Source organism: Callospermophilus lateralis, chromosome 14 (genome assembly GCF_048772815.1).
Source record: "Callospermophilus lateralis isolate mCalLat2 chromosome 14, mCalLat2.hap1, whole genome shotgun sequence".
NCBI classification, from domain to species: Eukaryota; Metazoa; Chordata; class Mammalia; order Rodentia; family Sciuridae; genus Callospermophilus; species Callospermophilus lateralis.
In genome coordinates, this window is record NC_135318.1 from 49,423,082 (window position 1) to 49,443,231 (window position 20,150).

General features: G+C 34.3%; 1 protein-coding gene across 3 annotated transcripts in view; it reads right to left on the reverse strand.

The window, feature by feature from the left end:
* The window catches only part of Usp34 (ubiquitin specific peptidase 34), a 224,002-nt gene that overhangs the window by 127,024 nt on the left and 76,828 nt on the right, over positions 1-20,150 (reverse strand). For 2 of the 3 annotated variants that reach the window (XM_076832908.2, XM_076832907.2), the window contains exons 11-15: positions 10,345-10,470; positions 10,019-10,148; positions 8,268-8,398; positions 7,399-8,009; positions 4,304-4,518 (exon numbers count right to left, since the gene is read on the reverse strand). In XM_076832908.2, coding sequence (XP_076689023.2) covers positions 4,304-4,518; positions 7,399-8,009; positions 8,268-8,398; positions 10,019-10,148; positions 10,345-10,470 — 1,213 coding nt within the window. Of the gene's footprint in view, positions 1-4,303; positions 4,519-7,398; positions 8,010-8,267; positions 8,399-9,038; positions 9,075-10,018; positions 10,149-10,344; positions 10,471-20,150 lie in introns of all 3 variants that reach the window. The other variant, XM_076832909.2, reaches the window with a different exon arrangement.

The window sequence follows — 20,150 nt, forward strand, 5'->3', positions numbered from 1 at the left end:
TAATATATTGTTTTATAGAAATATGTATGCAGGGGCTGGGATTGTGGCTCAGTGGTAGAGCATTTGCCTCACACCTGTGAGGCCATGAGTTCCATCCTCAGCACCACATAAAAATACATAAAGATACTATGTCCATCTACAACTACAAAAAAAATATTTTTTAAAAAATGAATGCATTCACCAGTTAGAGGACATTTACATAATGGTTTTTGCCATTATAATGAATAACGCTACCATAAACATCTATGTAACAATTTTTGGATAGACATATGCTTTCTCTCAGCTACCTATAACTGGAACTGCTGCATCTTGGTATATGCATGCATATTATTTTAAGAAATTGCTAAACTGTTATGCCATTTTACATGCCTACTAATGGCATAGGAGGGTACCCAGTTCATGTTTCTCTTCATTCTAAGACTATGGTTAAGGCCAGCTGTATTTTCAACCATTTGATTAGGTGTGAAATTGTGGTTTTTAATTTGTAATTCCCTAATAACTAATGACATTGAGTATCTTTTCATGCTTATTACCCACTCCCATTCCTATTTGGGTAAAATAAATCCTTCCCCAATATTTAAATCAGTTGTCTTATTACAGTTATAAAAGTTATTATATATTCTAGATACAAACACATTATTAGATGCATAATTACTAAATATTTCTTCCAGTCTTGTCTTTTGGAGGAGGGCTATTACTTACCATTTGAAATTACTTTTATTAAAGATGGAATATGTGGTAGGGGTGTCGTTCAGTGATAGAGTGTATATTATTCAGGTTGCCTAAGGCTCTGGGTTCATCCGTAGCACCACTTAATTAAACATTGTTTAAAAGCATAAATAATCAAGGCCAAGAATATTTCTATCACCCCAGAAAGTTCCCTCATGATCCTTTACAATCAGACATTACCCACCAAATCCTAGGCAGTCACCGAGCAATCTTCTGTCATTACAAATTACTTTTGACTGGCCTAGAAGTACCTCTATAAGTACACATATGTGATATACAGTGATAAATAGTATCGACTCTTGTTGCTAGCTTCGTTTGCCATAGTGTTTTTTATTTTATTTTATTTTTTTTAAACAACTAATGGTGTTGGGGGCTGTAGCTGTAGCTCAGTGGTACAATATTTGCCTCAGAGGTGTGAGACCCTGGTTCAATCTGAAGCACCACATAAAAATAAACAAAGATATGTGTCCTTTGGGGAAAAAACAAACAAAAAAAAACCCTAATGATGTCGAGCAACCACATAAAGTTGATTCTAGTTAGGTTCTTATGAATGAAGCAGGTATGATCACTCCTTTACAATAAATCTTTTTATAGATATTCTTTCATCTCTTTTGGATAAAAAACCTAGGGCAGGAACAGCTGGGTTATGTGGTAGGTATATATTTAATTTTGTAAGAAGCTGATCTATCCCCGGGACTATAAAATAGGCTGGGGGCACACAGGGTAGAGGGGACATGACAATGATACACCAGTTAAGTGACTATATTTTATATGCTTCAAGAACAATGTAAAAGACTTTCATTTCACATTCTTAATGTCAGTCTTGATATCTTCAGTCCTTAAATTTATCCATTCCAATAGATGTGTAGTAGTATATCACTGTGATTTTAACTTATATTTTCCATATGATGAGCCATTAATAAAATAGTTATTTTTGTGGGGGATGTGGCTCAGTGCTACAGCACTTGTCTAGAATATGTGAGGCCCTCAGTTTGATTCCACAGCACTGCCAAAAAAAAGAAGTAGTAGTACGTACTAATCTTTTCTTTTTGGGTTTGTTGTTGTCGTTTCTTTAAGTACCAGGGATCAAAACCAGAGGGAATTAACCACCAAGCACATCCCCAGCCTCTTTTATAACTTTATTTACAGACAAAATCTCTTTGAATTCCTTAGGGCCTTAACTAAATTGCTGAGGCTGGCTTTGAACTCACAATCCTGTCTCAGCCTCAAAAGCTGCTAGGATGGGCTGGGGATGTGGCTCAAGCGGTAGCGAGCTTGCCTGGCATGCGCGGGGCGCTGGGTTCAATCCTCAACACCACATTAAAAAAATAAAATAAAGATGTTGTGTCCACTGAAAACTTAAAAAAAAAAAAAAAAGTATTAAAAACTTCTCTCTCCAAAAAAAAAAATCCTGCTAGGATTACAGGCATGTAATCCTGGAATTACAGTGGGGACGGTGCCTGTCATTTACTAACCATTTTCAAGTATATTCTTTTTGAAGTATCTTCTGCCCATGTTTTATTATTATTATGTTTAAAGCATCTCACTATGTTGTCCAGGCTGGCCTACAACACCTGGGTTCAAACAATCCTCCTGCTTCAGCCTTCCAAATAGTTGGAACTGTAAGTATATGGCATTGCAGCTGGCATCCATGTTTAAATTTGATTATTTGTCTAAATGTGTTGAAGATTCTTTATAGTGCTAAAATTTTGCAAAACAAGGTGGGTTCTAAGTGGATTAACACATATACTCATTCTGGTCAACTTCATGAAAAAAGGAATGCAAAATATTGTCTAAATTAAAAAAAACATAGAAAAAGAAAATGGTGAGGATTTTAAAATATGGCTTCAAATTCAATCTGATGACCTCAATCTTAACCTATTTACTCCAAAACAACCACAGTAACAATAAAAGTCAAGACAACTACCAAGGAATATTTGAAATCAGTAAGTTATTACCAAGATTAATGAATTGTGTTAATTTTGATGTGGTCTTTTAGCAAAAATACAAAATCATATCAAATCCTATTTCATAGCCTAGTCATGTGCTGATGTTATGCTAACTAAGCAATAGGATTGTTGGGTTTGGGTGGCTATGTATATGTGCCTGTATATTCATTACTATGTTGCTGAGGCTGGCTTTAAACCCCTGGTCTGAAGTGATCTTCCCGCTTCAATCTCGTAAATGTCAGGACTGCAATGTTCTACTCTTTAATCTCTTCTATCCTCCAGATCTGGTCATGTTATATTACTTTCTTTAGATCAATCTAGAATAATTAGTACGATCATTTCTCAAACATTTTCATCACCACAGTAAGAAGAAATGCATTGGAAGAACAGAAGTTCTTTAGAACAAACAAAGGGAAATGAAAAAAAGGGAAGGAAAATGGGAACTGGAAAGACAGTAGAATGAATCAGACATTAGTTTCTTATGTTCATATATGAATATAAGACCAATGTAAATCCACATCATGTACAATCCAAAGAATGAGAAGTTATACTCTATGTATGTATGTCAAAATACATTCTACTGTCATGTATAACTAAAAAGAATTAAAATTAAATAAATTTTTAAAAAGAAAGAAATGACTTGCTCTTTAGCAGTTACCCTTCCTTATCCCCCCAACCCTGCCAAACCTCTCAATCCACAAACAACTAAAATACTTTCTCTACAGAGATGTGCCCATTATACATATTTCATATAAATGAAAGCATATAATACAGAATTGCTGTAATATCCTATTATTTTTTTCTTCTTTTTTGTGGGGGTACAAGTGTGTATATGCACACGTGCACACCTTTTTTTTTTTTTTTTTTTGCTTTTTAGTACTAGGGATTGAAACAAGGAGCACTTCATCTCTAAGGCACATCCCAATCCCTTTTTATATTTTATTTAGAGAAAGGGTCTTGCTGAGTTGTATAGGGCCTTGCTAAATTGCTGAGGCTGGCTTAAAACTTGCAATCCTCCTGCCTCCACCTCCAGAGTCACTGAAATTACAGGCATGCACCACCATTCCCAGCTCCGATTACTTTCAGTTCCTTTTTTTAAGTGGGGGGAGGAGAGTGTGGTGGGGGTGCTGTGGATTGAACGCAGGGGCACTCAACCACCGAGCCACATACCCAGCCCTATTTTGTATTTTTATGTAGAGACAGGGTTTCATTGAGTTGCTTAGTGTCTTGCTGTTGCTGAGGCTGGCTTTGAACTCGCCATCCTCTTGTCTAAGCCTTCCCAGGAGCTGGGATTACAGGCATGTACCACTGCAGCCGGCTCCTATGATTTTGAAAAATAAAATCCATACAGCCATCTATTTTCTAAAATATAAATCTGTAATTTCCTTAAACATTCTTAATAAGCATAGCCTTTTCCAGCTGAACTTGACAGAAATGAAGTCTTTATTGATATTAACAATGGAGTATTTAAACTGATATCACTCCTTTGGAAAGATAATTATCATACAAAATTGTTTCAGCAAAAAAACTTAAGTATCATAACATTAACTGTTGATTTCTTTTAACAATATAAATTATTTCTGCTTTGAAGAAAGTAATTTACTTTACTTACTACAGAACCTTACCTTGACTAAGATGTTCATGGTAAATAGATGCTAAATTGGGAAGATGTTGTTGGAGATGAGATGTTAGTTCTGCATGCGAATTAATCTGAACTAGTTCCTCTTCACATCCAGATTCTTCACCATCAAAATCAGCCATATTTTTTTCTGATTTTGCACTGACCTGCGAGCTGCTGCAACTGACGTCATCTGCACTTAGCATATCATCAACCATATGCCTATAACACAAAGAAAAGCACAGTTAGTACTTAAGAAATTAAACATAATTTGTGAATCATTAAAAAAAAAACACAACGCCTCTCTTAAAACAGTTCACACAAATTACAACACAATCAGAAACAAAACAAAACTGGTTTTTGTTGCTGTTGTTACTATTTTGTAGTGCCAGGATCTGAAGGCTTCTTTAAAAAACAAACAAACAAACAAACAAAAACAATATGGAATGTTAATGGGCTTTATAAAAACTACAGACCCCAATGTTAGAACTATTATTTGTGATTTAACAATGTGGACATATCATACTTTAAAATATGTACAAATGAATACTTATACCTTGCTAGAACAACTTAAGAGAGAATTCATTTTGGCAATATCAATAATACTCCCAGTTATGTATTATTTCATAAAGTCACAAAGTGAAACCTTAAATTTTTTTTACATTTGTTCATACATCTTCAGAATCAAATGGGATAACTACCAGGGAAATATTTCAATTTATGGCTGCAATCTACACAGAGATAAGATTAACTGGAGTACTGGAGATGTGGATAAAAGAGTGCATCCTTAGCATTCACAAAGCCCTGGGTCCAATCCCCAACACTACCAAAATTAAATTAATTGGGAGATTTTTAGCAGAAACACAATTCATCAATGTATATTGTAATATATATCCCAAAACCTATTTACCAGGCCAGCATGCACAACAAAGATACATAAGCACTCACTTCTAAAACATTGTAATGAATACTGAAAAGAATGTAAAAACAAAAAGATGAAAAACTAACAAGAAGAAAAGTGCAGGGTTAATTTAGAGACACACAAGTAGTATCAGACACCTGGCAAATAGAAAGAAAGAGCTTAAAAAATTAAGTCATTATATCTTGTGGGGTTGACTTCTTTTTAACTCATTGTTAGGATGGGTGACAAGACAGATATGCAACATATTAAACAGAACATACTGCATCTCAGCTTTACAATGAACTATTCTGTTTTCATCATGAATAGTGCTAGGAACAATTTTGAATGCACACACCCTTAATATGAGACATTAAAACAAAGAATCTCAACTAGGTGATTCTGCCTTCCAGCAGGGCCATCTGGCAATATCTAGAGACATTTTTGTTATTCTAAACAAGAGTATTTATAATTATTATTATTACTATTACATATACGACTGACTTCTAGAGATAGGAGCTATGTAAACAGTTCAATGTTCTTCAATGCACAAGACAGAATTCACATTGCTGAGAATTCAAACCAAAAAATTATATGGCCCAGGGGTTGGGGTTGAGTGGCAGAGTGCTTGCCTAGCACATGCAACACACTGGGTTGGATCCTCAGTACCACATAAAAAATAAGTAAAATAAAGGTATTGTGTGCAACTACAGCAAAAAAACTTAAAAAAAAAAAATTATATGGCCCAAAATATCAACTGTGTCAAGACTAAGAAACACTGCCCTCAATTTAGATATGTTAGTAACAGAAAAAGGAAACAAAGTAGTTAAGTACAAATATATAGTGCACTCAAACAACTCAGTTGAATTCTGGAAGATCTAGCAAAATGTCATGGCTAAGAAAACTCATTCTGACAAATCACATATTCATGTTTCATCATCAACTCAAAATACTACTCTTTGCCTAGGCACGGTGGTACATGCCTATAAGCTCAGCAACTGAAGAGAGTGAGGCAGGAAGATTACAAGTTAAGACCAGCTTCAGCAACTCAAAAAGACCCTGTCTCAAAATAAAACTGTAGGGCTGTAGTGGGCTGGGGGTGGGGGGTGGCTCAGGGGTAGAGTGCTTTACTAGCTTGCATGAGACATTGGGTTCAATCCTGGGAGAATGAACAAATAAAGGTATTATGTCCATCTACAAGTACAAAAATATTCAAAAAGGGGCAGGGGGGTGGGGCTAGAGATGTGGCTCAGTGGTTAAGTGCTCTTGGGTTCAATCCCCAGTACAAAAAAAAAAAAAAAATCTACTCTTTTTAATGACAATAATAAATAGCAGCTAATACTTAACTGAGCACTTATTTTGTGACAATCACATTAGTCCACAAATTCTCACAATAAGCCCATGACAGAGGTACTATTACTATTTTTCCTATTTTATAGGTGAGAAAATTAAAGAAAAATTAAATATTTGGCTCAATATCACTAGTAAGAATCATTATTAAATACTATGGGTATAATTCACAGATAACCAAAAAAATTATACTACAGCTTATCATAATTAGTATTTAATTAGGAAAAGCATTTAATTTCCCTTTTCATCATCACAGTTTAGAAGCAGTTTCCAAAAGTAATCTTGTGGGGTTTTTTTTTCCTTGATGGGTTTTTCTGGGGGCAATGCTGGGGTTAAACCCACAGCATCATGCATGCAAGGCAAGTGCCCTACTACTGAGCTACTGCATGAGCAATCTGAAATCAGATCCACTGCATGAGCAATCTGAAATCTGCTTTCAGGCGACACAAGTGCTAAAAGTCTAAATCTGTGCTCTCCAATATGATATCCACTAGACATTTATGGTCACTACACACATGAAAAAGTGGCTAAACAGAGGTGAATAAAAATTACAAAATATACACTAAGTATTTAAGAATTCTTATTGAAAAATGCAAAGTATCTTAATTTTCATACTCATTAATTTGGAAATGATATTTTAGAGAAAACTCACTTAAATATATAATGAAAATTAATCATATTGCTTCATTTGCTTTTTTAAATGTGCATACTATAAATTTAATTTGACTAGCATTTACAGTTTGCACCATATTATTTAAAGCAATAATCTAGAATAAATTTTAACTGAATAAATGTAGCTAAAATACTTCCGTAAAAGAAATGCAAGCTGAATAGTTATTTTTAAGCAGGCTTACCCATCATGGTGGTGGTGGTGGTGGTGGTGGTGGTGGTGGTGGTGATGCTGCGGACCAATAAATTGACGGCAATTAAATAATTCATTTCCAATACTCTCCCCAAGGAAATCTCCAGTTCGTGTGATACAAGACTCCTGAGAACCTTGTGCTATATGAGCAGCATTTATTTCCCCTGAAATATCATGTTCTGGGTCTTCAGAGTGAGAACAAGCATCCAGCATTCGTATTCGATTATCTACAGATGGCAACGACTCAGTGTTAAAAACCAGGTCCTTTCCTGTTCCATTGCTTGTTCCATTTCTTTCAGATGGGCCTTGGGAATCCCCCAAGCACATGCCTGCTTGACTTTCTAACTTTCTACTCCGAAGATCTGTACAACTGGCTTTGGGAGGATTATGACCATGATCCTCATCTTCTTCTTCTTTCAGGGCTTCCATATCTGCAATGTCTTCTGACTGCACCTCACTTCCAGGGCTCCCAGCTGACTGGCTTGCATGGCTAGAATTGACCTCATTGCTAGATCCATCACTATGCCCACTACTGCTACCAGGACCACTGCTTCCATCTTCACCACTGTTGGCAGTCTCATCAGAACTTCCCTGCATGGATTCCTGTATTTAGAAACAAATAGATTTAAATAGTCAAACTAGTAGGAAAAAAGTAACTAATATGGAAACACTGTGTTTTTATAAAAGATGGCCACAGTCTTGCCATATTCTTTTGAACTATACAAAATAGAATTTTTAAAAAAGAGGTCAAAAATACTAAAAGGAGAAGACTCAACACGGGTTACATTTATATTCCCAGTTCAAATGATAAACAAGGCAGAAACAAAAATCATTCAAAATAGGAAAAAAATAATTTCATACCTCCGTGTCTGAAAGTCTCTGTTGCACATGTTTAGTTCTATTAATAAGTTGCTCATCCATTTCAATGTCACTTCCTCCACTTTGATGTGTATCACTGTTATCACTGCTTTGAGGACTTGCCGCAGGTGACCCTGGAAAGTAGATTTTTTTATTTTTAGTTCTAATTTGTACTAGCATAGACCTAACAGAAGAAATTGATTCTTTGAGTTATTTACCAAAGCTTTATGCTAAGTAGCCAAAAATACAATCTCTAAATTTGTTCACATTTGGCAATTACTTCTAAAGGTAGATGCACAGTGCCAAAATGGTGGCACACAACTGTAATCCCAGCAACTCAGGAGGCTGAAGCAGAACAATGGCAAATTCAAGGCTAGCCTCAGCATCTTAACAAGACCCTGCCTCAAAATAAAAACGAAAAGGACTGGGGTTAGAGCTCAGTGGTAAAGTGTCCCTGGGTCCAATGCCCAGTACCAAAAAATAAAAGTGGATATACACAATTTCAATTAAAAGATACTAATGGTTTGAATCAAAACAGGTAAGATGGAAGACAGGGGTACAGTTCAGTGGTAGAGCATGTGAGAGGCCATTTGTTCAAACCCCAACACTGCCCAAAATAAAAAGGGGGAAGGACTGAAGATGGATTACTAAGATTCATGTCTACTCAAAATAAACTTTATTAATGATGTTGCTATATAAAATCAATTAACTCCAAAAGACCACTAAAACAAAACTGTAAGTCATATTGTCATGCATTTCTAAGGCTCAACTTACAAGGTGATGGAGCTGCTCTTCTGAGCTCTTCTTCCTCTGAAGGAAAAATGGGAAGGGGAAAGGAGGAAAACATTCTAAGTGACTGAGCTTTTGGGGGACAGCTTATCAGTTGTTCATATTACACAATCAAAATACAAACAGGGAAACCTGGAATAGCTATTGTGGGTACCTACACAGGAAAGCCTAAGAAAAGAGTAGTATATAATGTCAGGGGGAAAAATTGGGTGTAAATACGTAAAATCTTAGGAAGTCCTTAAGAGTTACATATGTGAAAGATACGTATAAAGCACCTGACGCAGCAGAAGAATATTCAAGTGGGGAACATAAGAAGAAAACTATTATGTTCTACTCCTAAAATTATTTCTAAATCAAATTTGTTTTATTTTTTAAAGGAAACAATATTAAAGATGAGAAATATCCATACCTACCAAAACTTACTATACTTGATAAACCAAAAACAGGAACCAAAGACAATTTATTAATCCTTTCATATAGAGTATACTTCCCATTCCCAAACTTATCTTGTAATTAAAACTGAATTGTGAACATAGATCAAGTAACCTTTATCTGAAATGCTCGAGACCAAAAGTGTTTCAGATTTCAGATATATTCATATTTTTTTAATATCTGCACATACATAATGACATATTTTGATGATGAGACCAAAATCTAAACACAAAATCCATTTTTTATTTCATATATGCCTTTTACACCACTTCCATCTTTAGGTTTATACACATAACCTGAAGAAGATTTTTCAATACTTTTAGTATGTTTATGTTTTGGCTGTGACCTCTCACATGATGCAAGTTGTGTAATTTTCCAAGTGAGCCATAATGTCAATGTTCAAAAAGTTTTGGAATTTGGAACATTTCAAATTTCAGATTTTCAGATTAAGGATGCTCAACCAATAGCAGAAAACACTTCAAATTTCATTAACTTTGTACAAGTAAATTTAAAATACCATATGCTTTACTAACCTTTCTTATTTCCAATAGGAATATTAGTGTTTAATAAAGATGCAAAAGAACTCTGTTTAGACAGTTGAGCCTTAGCTGCTAGTGCATTATTCCACAATGCTTTAATTAACATGGATGCCAAGTACAGTGTCTAAAAAGAGAGAGAGATTAATTTGGAGCCTTTATGAAACATTGTAGCAAATGTAAAACATTTTTGTCTAACTGAAAGGTCAAAATAAATAAGTGACAAGTAAAATACCTGAATCACAAAATAAGTTGTCATTTTATATTGGGGAGGGGTGGGTTTCCAGGGGAATCAGATCACTATTATGTCCTGAATGTATTACCTGTTCAGTGTGAACACTTGGCTCAAGAGCTGAAACCAGATTAAGGAGGTGTCTAAGTGGTACAGGATCCAAATTCTTGATGAGTGAAGGAAACAAGTCATGTATATAGCGACTACAATGTTTCAACTACAAAACAGAAATACAGACAAGAGTTAAAAATAATTGCCCTATATAAATCACTTGAGATGAAAAAGGTAACACAGCTTGAAATTTCAAGATATTAGTTAATGAACCACTATTTTTAAGTTGGTAAAATAATAATTACCAAATATCATAAATGGCAGTGTAAAACATAATGAAAATAAAATCTGATTTAAATCTCTTAAAATAGTAATTACCAAATACAATAAATAGCAGTGAAAAACAGTAAAAATAAAATTTGACACAAATTTTATTTTAAAGCAAATTTTAGCCAAATAAATCATAAGCTTAATTTTCTAATCACAACAGAGAAGCCCATAATTAGTTCAAAATCCAAGTATAAAGAAGATGCCACTGAAATGTAGATACATCATTAATATAAAAGCAAATTAAATACAAAATTAAAATGTAGGCAATATAACTAAAGAGTCAATAAAATTTTTTAAATAAATAGATAAAATAAAGGTATTGTGCCCACCTATAACTAAAAAATATATACATATATATTTAAAATGTAGGCAATTAAAAATAAACTGCAATTCAGAGAGAACACAAGTAAAACATTTCAGATATACTTTTTCGCTCATATTAACCGTTTAAAAAGTATCTATATAACTTTTACTAAAGTACACAGTAGAAACCCTCTTAACACTCTACAATTAAAAAAAAAAAAAAAAGACAAAGAGAAAGACTTTCATTTTAATAAGCAGAAATACCAAGTATGAGAAAAAATATATTTGTAAAGATATAACTATTGGGCTAGGGTTATAGCTCACTTGCCTAGCATGTGTGAGGCACGGGGTTCAATCATCAGCACCACAAAACAAATAAGTAAATAAAATAAAGGCATTGTGTCCACCTACAACTTAAAATTTTTTTAAGGTATGATTAGCCAGACTTGGTGGTGCACACCTGTAATCACAGCAGCTTGGAAGGCTGAGGCAGGAGGTTCATGAGTTCAAAGCCAGCCTCAGCAAAAGCGAGGTGCAAAGCAGCTCAGTGACACCCTGTCTCTAAATCAAATACAAAATAGGGCTGGAGGGCTGGGGTTGTAGCTCAGTGGTACAGCGCTTGCCTCAAATGAGTGAGGCCCTGGGTTCAATCCTCAGCACCACATCAAAATAAATAAATAAAAATATTGTGTCCATCTACAACTAAAAAAGTATTTAAAAACAAAACAAAATAGGGCTGGGGATGTGGCTCAGTGGTGGAATGCTGAGTTCAATCCTGGGTTCCCCCCACCCCCAATAAAAAGATATGACTAATGGAATATTTTTCAACTATAAAACTGCTAACTGCTAAATCAAAAAATAAGAAATGTAAGACTGGACCAGTAATTACTAATTTAAGGGCTCTCAAAAGTAAAAAGATGAGGTTTCCTATTATTTTCAATACACAGAATGTTTATACAAGGAATGGATATGTATTTTGGTGGTAGAACACTCATCTACCATGTGTCAAGTCTCGTGTTTGAACCATAGCATAGCAACACACACACACACACAAAGAAACTGTACAAAATTTTAGATTTTGAATCTTAAACATTGATTTTTATATTTCATGGATGTAAACCACATAAATTCTGCCTTCACTATCACACAGTCAATATGTATTGTCTAATTCTGAAGGAGAAGGTGAAATTAGAGTAAGAAAATAATATTGGAGAAATTCTATGTTGATGAGACTTCTTTTGAACTACACTATTTAATACCATTTACTTCAACACTTATATTTATCCATTAAAAAAAAAAAGTGACATGGGATGTAGGTCAGTAGTAGAGTACTTCAATAGGATGCACAAGGCCTTAGGTTTCATCTTCAGCACTGTGAAGAGGAGAGGAAAAGAAAAGAGGAGGAAGAGAAGGGGAATAATGATGGTAATTTCAAACTATAAATACTGTTTGATTTCAAGAAGTAAAATATCAATTAAGTTCACCACTTTTATAAGCTTTATCTAAGAATGTGATTTTAACATCATTCTGATTAACATTAGAATTAGACAATAGTTCATACTTGGTTTTGCCAATAAGCAATTATGATACACGTTTTCTACTGTGATAAAATATAGAATATAGATTTCTGTACTCACTTCTGCAGCACATATCTGATTTTCTTCAAATTTAATTACTAAAAAAATGAGAATTCCTTAAGAGCCTTAATTTTGATAATCAAATTTTACTGGTTAAGTGACAAGTTCCTTGAAAGAAAATTATGAAATTCTCTGAGGAAAAAAAATATTAGGCCCTTTTAGATGGCTATATTATAAATGAAAATTCACAAAGTACAAAAAAAAAAATAGCATGCCTCTAATCCTAGTAAAGATGGAAGGATGAAGCTGGTTCACAAATCGTCCTCTATTAGTTATTGAGAAGAAAAGGACACAGGGAGATGGCAGAACACAAAATGCCAGGAATCCACCTCTCCATCTAGACAATAAATCTAACAGCATAAACTGTCTAAGGCATTTTTTCAAGGACTCTAATCTGAACTCTTACACTATCAGAGAAAAGTTTGGTTGTTAAATTCCTGTAAAGGTTTGGTTGCTAAATTGCTGTCAATCTCCACCTTCAGTGACATAAATGCTATCCATTGCTCCCTAAGGGCAGGGAACTGTTTGGACATCAACAGTGTTTTCTGATGACCTTGCTGGAGCCAGAGTGAGAAATAAGGAACAGTCCTCCAAATATCTCTATTTGGTGAAGTACAGATACATAAGATGGCTACAACTGTTTTTTTTTTTTTTTTTTTTAAAGTGAAGTTAATATCACAAGATTTAAAGGAGCTGAAACTTATTTGGAGGATATTAAAAAACAACTATATACACTGGGCTAATGTGTATGCCCAGGGAGAGATATAGGCTTAGAAAAGATCTGAACATATCATAAGCTTTCATAATAGTCTGATCTATTAACAAAGTAAACCACTATATCAATTAAAAAGACCAAGACCTGAAATAGAAAGAAAATTTGATTTCAACACTTAAAACATTGCAAAGTTCAAATGGCCAGTTTTTAACTGAACTATGCCCCTGCTCCCTGAAAAAAAAAAAAAAAAAATCACAAGGGGGAAAAAAAAAAGCAAAATATTATCCACTTGAGGAACAAAATGAATAAACAGAAAATGTATCTGAGAGCTGGCCAGGTAGTTCACACCTGTAATCCCTGTTATTCAGGAGCTAAGGATAGGAAGACCAAAAGATCAAGGCCAACCTCAGCAACTTTCTGAAACCTGACTCAAAATTTTAAAAATAAAAATAACTGTGGGCGTGGCTCATTGGAAAAGCAACCCTGGCTTCCATCTTCAGTATCACAAAAGGGGGAGGGAGAGGAGACGGATAAGTAAGTATGTAAGAGAGCACATCTGATGGACTTAGTACCTTAAACATAGGTGTTTTTAAAGTCACCTATGTTAACAATGTTCACAGAGCAAAGAGAAGGACAAAGACAGAAAACAAAGTAAAATCATCAATAACGTACAAAAAAAATTTTTTTTAAATATTTTTTAGTTATACATGAACAGAATATCTTTATTTTCTTTATTTATTTTTATGTGGTGCGGAGGATCGAACCCAGTGCCTCACATGTGAGAGGCAAGCTCTCTGCCACTGAGGCACAACCCCATCCTGCTTACATAAATTTTAAAGAAAATCTAAGCTAGGCACAGCAGCATATGCCTCTAATTGCAGCAATCTGCAAGGGTGAGGCAGGAGGATCACAGGTTTGAGGCAGTTTGGGTAAGACACTATTTCAAAAAATAAACAATTACTGAGGTCAATGGTAGAGTGCTCTTAAAAAGGTTCCCAGTATATGAGAGAGAAGGAGAAAGAAAATGGGAGGGGGGAATATGGAGTGAAAAAGTACAACAACAAATGAAAAAATCCACTAGAAGGGTTCATAAACAGCTCTGAACAAACAGAAGAAAGAATCGGCACACCTGAAAACAACTCAATAAGTCAGTGAGTGTTGGAGATGAAGAAAAGAAAACAATCTATGGGATACACTGATGCAGACCAACTAACTCATTATAGGAATCCAAGGATAAAAAAGAGAAACACATAAAAAGAATACCTAAAGAAATAATACCCAAACCTGATGAAAGACATGAAACTATAAATACAAGAATTAAAATAAATTCCAAGTAGGAGTTTCAAAGTGACTCATCAATACACAATAAAACCAAACTTCCCAGAAGGCCAAAGGGGGAAGAGAAGCCACTCATAGTATATAAGATCTTCAGTAAGATTATCAGTCAATTTCTCATAAAAACGTTGGAGGCCAGAAGGCACTGAATTTATATATGCAAAATAAATATATAAAAATAAAATTTAAAAATACCTTTTTTTGAAATAAAAAAAGACCTTTCAACCAAAAATTCTATATTCAGCAAAACTGCCCTTCAAAATGAGAGAGATTATCACAATCTAAGAAAAGCAAACACTAAAGGAGTTTGTTATCACCAGACCAGCCCTGTAAGAATTGCTAAAAGGATACCCTCATACTGAAGTGAAAGGAAGCTGAACAGTAAAAAAGAAATAAAAATCTCTGATATAAATATTTAGGCAATTAGAAAAAATAGCATTATTACCATGGGCAGGAAAGAGGAGGAAACAAAGTACTAGGGATTGAAATAAAGCAAACTACATTATATGTATATATGAATATGCCAAAATGTACCACAGTGTTAAGCAGAGATATAATTTAATAAATAAGAAGCAAGCTTTATTACAATTTTGGTTTGTAATTCCACTTGTTTTCTACATTATTGAAAATATGAAGTAAAAAAAGAAACTAGTCTATGTTTTGGGAACACAATGTACAAAACTGCAATCTGTAGCATCAATACAAAAATAGGGGGTGGAGTCATATAGGAGCACAGTTTTTATATAGCACTGAAGTTAAACTGGTGTAAATTCAAATTAGACATACCTTTAGGAAGTTAGGTGTAATCTCCATGTTAAACACAAAAATTAGTGAAAAGGGAATAAAAATGTTTCACTTAAAAAAGCAACTAAAAATTTCTTTAAAAAAATTACCAAAAAAAACCAACTAAACAAAAAAACTAATAGGGGAAAAGAAGGACAAAAGTGACTCTGTGACAAGCTGAAAACAAAAGACAAAATGACACAACTATCAGGATTTTTTTTTCAATTTTTTTATTTAAATTAGTTATACATGACAGTAGAATGCAATGATGCACTTTGATATTTCACACATAGATGGGATATAATTTTTCATTTTTCTGAGAGTACATGTTACAGAATCATATTGGTCATGTCACATATATACATACAGTAATAATGTCCATTTCATTCTACTATCTTTCCTATCCCCACATCCCCTCCCCTCTCCTCCCATCACTTCCCTCTACCTTATCTAAAGTAATGCTCTTCTTCCCCAGTGTCCCCCACACACACCTTATTGTAAATTAGCATCCACACATTAGAGAAAACATTCGGCCTCTAGTTTTGTGGGACTGGCTTATTTCACTTAGCATGATATTCTCCAATACCAACCATTTACTGGCAAATGCCATAATTTTACTTTTTAAAGCGGAGTAATGTCCCATTGATTATATATACCATATTTTCTTTATCCATTCATCTATTCAGGGACACCTAGGTTGGTTCCACAGTCTAGCTGTTGTGAACTGAGCTGCTATAAACATTGATTTGGCTGCATCACTAATAGTATGCTGATTTTAAGTCCTTTGGGTATAAACCAAGGAGTGGGATAGCTGGGTCAAATCGTGGTTCCATTCCCAATTTTCTGAGGAATCTCCATACTGCTTTCCATAGTGGTTGTACCAATTTGCAGTCCTACCAGCAATGCATGAGTGTACCTTTTTCACCACATCCTCAACAACATTTATTGTTGCAGTAATTATTTTTAAAGCATTCAATCAAAAGACAGATCGGCAGAATGGATTAAAAAATAAGCTTCAACTATTATACAGAGGTTCACTTTATAGCCAATGATACAAATAATGTGAAAGCAAAAGGATGTAATGAAATACTCCATGCAAAAAGTGAGCAAATGCAAACTCAGCTGGCTATACTAACATCAAGTAAGATGGAATTTAAACATTAAAACAGTTTTAAGAGCCCGTCGCAGTGGTGCACGTCTGTAATCTCAACGGATCTGAAGGCTGAGACTGGAGGATCATAAATTCCAAGCTAGCCTCAGCAACCTTGAGGTGCTAAGCAACTCAGTGAGACAATATCTCTAAATAAAATACAAAAAAGGGCTGGGAGTGTGGCTCAGTGGTTGAGTGACCCTAATTTCAATTCTTGGTACCCCCTCTCCCCCCAAAAAAAAAGGTGTAAGAAAAATGGAATTCACTTTGATCTAAAAATCTCTCTTGGGTACATATCCAAAATAATATATAGGGGGCTGGGGATGTGGCTCAAGCGGTAGCAGGCTCGCCTGGCAGGCGTGCGGCCCGGGTTCGATCCTCAGTGCCACATACAAACAAAGATGTTGTGTCTGTCAAAAACTAAAAAATAAATATTAAACTTCTCTCTCCCTCTCACTCTCTTTAAAAAAAATAAAAATAAATAATAATAATAATCATATACAGGACCTCAAAGAGATACTTGCACTCCCACAATCACTGGAATATTATTCACAATAATCAAGATGTGGAAGAAATCAAAACATCAAAAAAATAAATGAGGCTGGCACTCAATGGTAGAGCACTTGCTAGGCACATGGGTTCAATTCTCAGCACCACATAAAATGAAATAAAAGTATTGTGACAATCTGCAACTAAAAATATTTTTTAAATGAATAACAATTGTGTACAATGAAACAAAATGCATTCTTCTGTCATATATACCTAATTAAAATTAATTAATAAAAAAATGAATGAATAAACAAAATGAGTTAAATACATAAAATAGAATCTTATTCAGCCTTACAAAGAAAAAATCTTATCACACGGTACAATATGGATATATCTTGAGGAGACTACACTGAGTTAAGTAAAGCAAATCACAAAAGCATAAATGTAGTATGGTTCAAAATCACAGAAACAAAAAAGTAGAAAGGAGAGTTACCTGGGGGTACATGGAGGGAGAAATAAGAAGGAACTATTCAGTGGGCATAGAGTTTCTGTTTTATAATATGAAAAAGTTCTAGAGATCTGTTACACAACAATGTGAATATACTTCACAAACTGAATTGTACAATTTTTTAAGCACAACTTTAAAAAATTTTAAGACATTATCAAAGACAAAAAAGATTTTATTAATAAAAGGTTCAATACAAGAAAATATAACAATTATAACCATTACGAAGCAACAATAGAAATAAAAAGAAATGCAATAAAACAATGATATTTCTAATAGAAATAAAAGAGAAAATAAGGAAGGCAGACAGATAAGAAACAGAAGACTTAAACAACACAATAAACTAAATAAACCAAACACACAGACAGAACACCCCATGCTACAACAGGAAAAAATATATTATCTTTACCACATGGAACAGTCTTCAAGAGAGACAATGTTAGATCAAAAGTTGGGAGAAAAAAAAAAAAGGCTATCATACAAAACTTTTTCACCCACAGGAAGACAAATCTAAAAAACAATATCAAAAAGAAAATTGGAAAATATGTAGACATTAAGCAATAAAAACAAATCACAAGAAGAAATCACAAGGCAAACTAGAAAACACTTAGATGAATTAAAATAAAAACACAAGGCGGGGTCAGGGGCTGGGGTTGTGGCTCAGCTGTACAGCACCCGCCTCACACCTTTGAGACCCTGGGTTCGACCCTTAATACCACAAAAAAATAAATAAGTGAAATAAAGTTATTGTGTCCAACTACAACTAAAATATAAATATTAAAAAAAAAACACGAAAATAACAGGATGCAGAGAAAGCAATGCTCAGAGGATTTGTTTTATTTTGGGTGGTGCTAGGGATTAAACCCATGAATGGCCTCATGCTTAGTAGGTAAGCACTCCACAACTGAGTTATACCACCAGTCCCTTAGAGGGAAATGTATAACTATAAATCTTAGTTCATATTTACAAATGCAAAACTATATTAAAAATAAAAAAACTCTCTGGGACTGGGGATATGGTTTAAGTAGTAGCGTACTCGCCTGGCATGTGTGAGGCACTAGGTTCAATCCTCAGCACCACATAAGAATAAAATAAAGATATAAAAAAAGACAAATAAAGATCTCAAATGAACAACAAAACTTTTAAACATAGAGAACTAAAAACAAAATAAATCCAAAGACAGCAGAAAGAAGGGAATAAGAATTAGAGAAGTTAAAAAATAGGAAATAGAAGACCAAATGGAGGTGGGGAGAGGATCCAACAAAACAAAAATGGGTTCTTCTAAAAGATAAAAAGATTTAAAAGATGACAAACATTTAGGTATACTTACTTTAAAAAAAAAATTTTAAAAAATAGAACAAAGAGAGTGAGAGAGTGAGAGAGAGAAAGAGAGAAAGAATTTTTCAACGTTTATTTTTCACTTCTCGGTGGACACAACATCTTTGTTTGTATGTGGTGCTGAGGATCGAACCCAGGCCGCACGTATGCCAGGCAAGCGCGCCTCCTCTTGAGCCACATCCCCAGGCCCAGGTATACTTACTTTAAAAAAAAAAAAACAAAACAGAGAAGGGCTGGGGACATAGCTCAATTGGTAGAGTGCTTGCCTTATGAGCACAAGGGCCTGGGTTCAACCCCCAGCACCACAAAAAGAAAAGGAAAAAACAAAACAAACAAACAAAAAAAAACAGTCAATACAACTGGAAGTTAAAATATTACTACTAAACTTATAGATATAACCAAAGATTTACCCCTAAAATCAAAACAAAACAAAACTACCTATATTCATGAATGCTACTTAACTGTTCTAAACTAAGATATTTGGCAAAAATAAAAAAGAAGGCATCCTAATTAGAGAGAAATATGCAAAAACATCCCTATTTGTAAATGACATATATAATCATATATACACATACAGAAAACTCAAAAAATTCACAAGAAAGCTATATAGCTGTGAACCAAATTCAGTTTCAAGATTCAAGATCAATATGAAAAATTAGCTATTTCTACAAGCCAGTAATGAATAATACAAAAAGGAAATTAAGAAAGCATAACAGCATGGCTGAGCATGGTGGCACAGGTACTCCTTAGACTGAGGCAAGAGGACTTGAAGTTTGAAGCCACCCTCAGCAAGAGGCTGTCTCAAACATTAAAAAATAATCAAAAGTAAGACACAGGCACACAAAAAACACATTATCAAATTTCAGTAACTGCAAAAAAGAAAAGCATTTTACAAAATTGAACATCACAGCTGGGCATGGTGGCACATACCTATAATCCCAGAGATTCAGAAGGTTTGGCAAGAAGATGAAAAGTTTGACACTAACTTAGCAAGAACCTAACCAACTAAGCAACAAGACCCTATCACAAAAAAAATTTTTTAAAGGGGAGAGGGATGTGATTCAGTGGTTAAGCGCCCCATCTATTCAGGATTAAAAAAAAAAAAAAAAAAGTTTTTAAAGGGTAGAAAAGGGGTTGGGGATATAGTTCAGTGGTAGAGCACTTCCCTAAATGTGTAAGGCCCTGGGTTCAATCTCTAATACTACCAGCACCAAAAAAGGGAAAAAAAAAAAAGTAGAAAAGAAATTTATCCAACATAAGA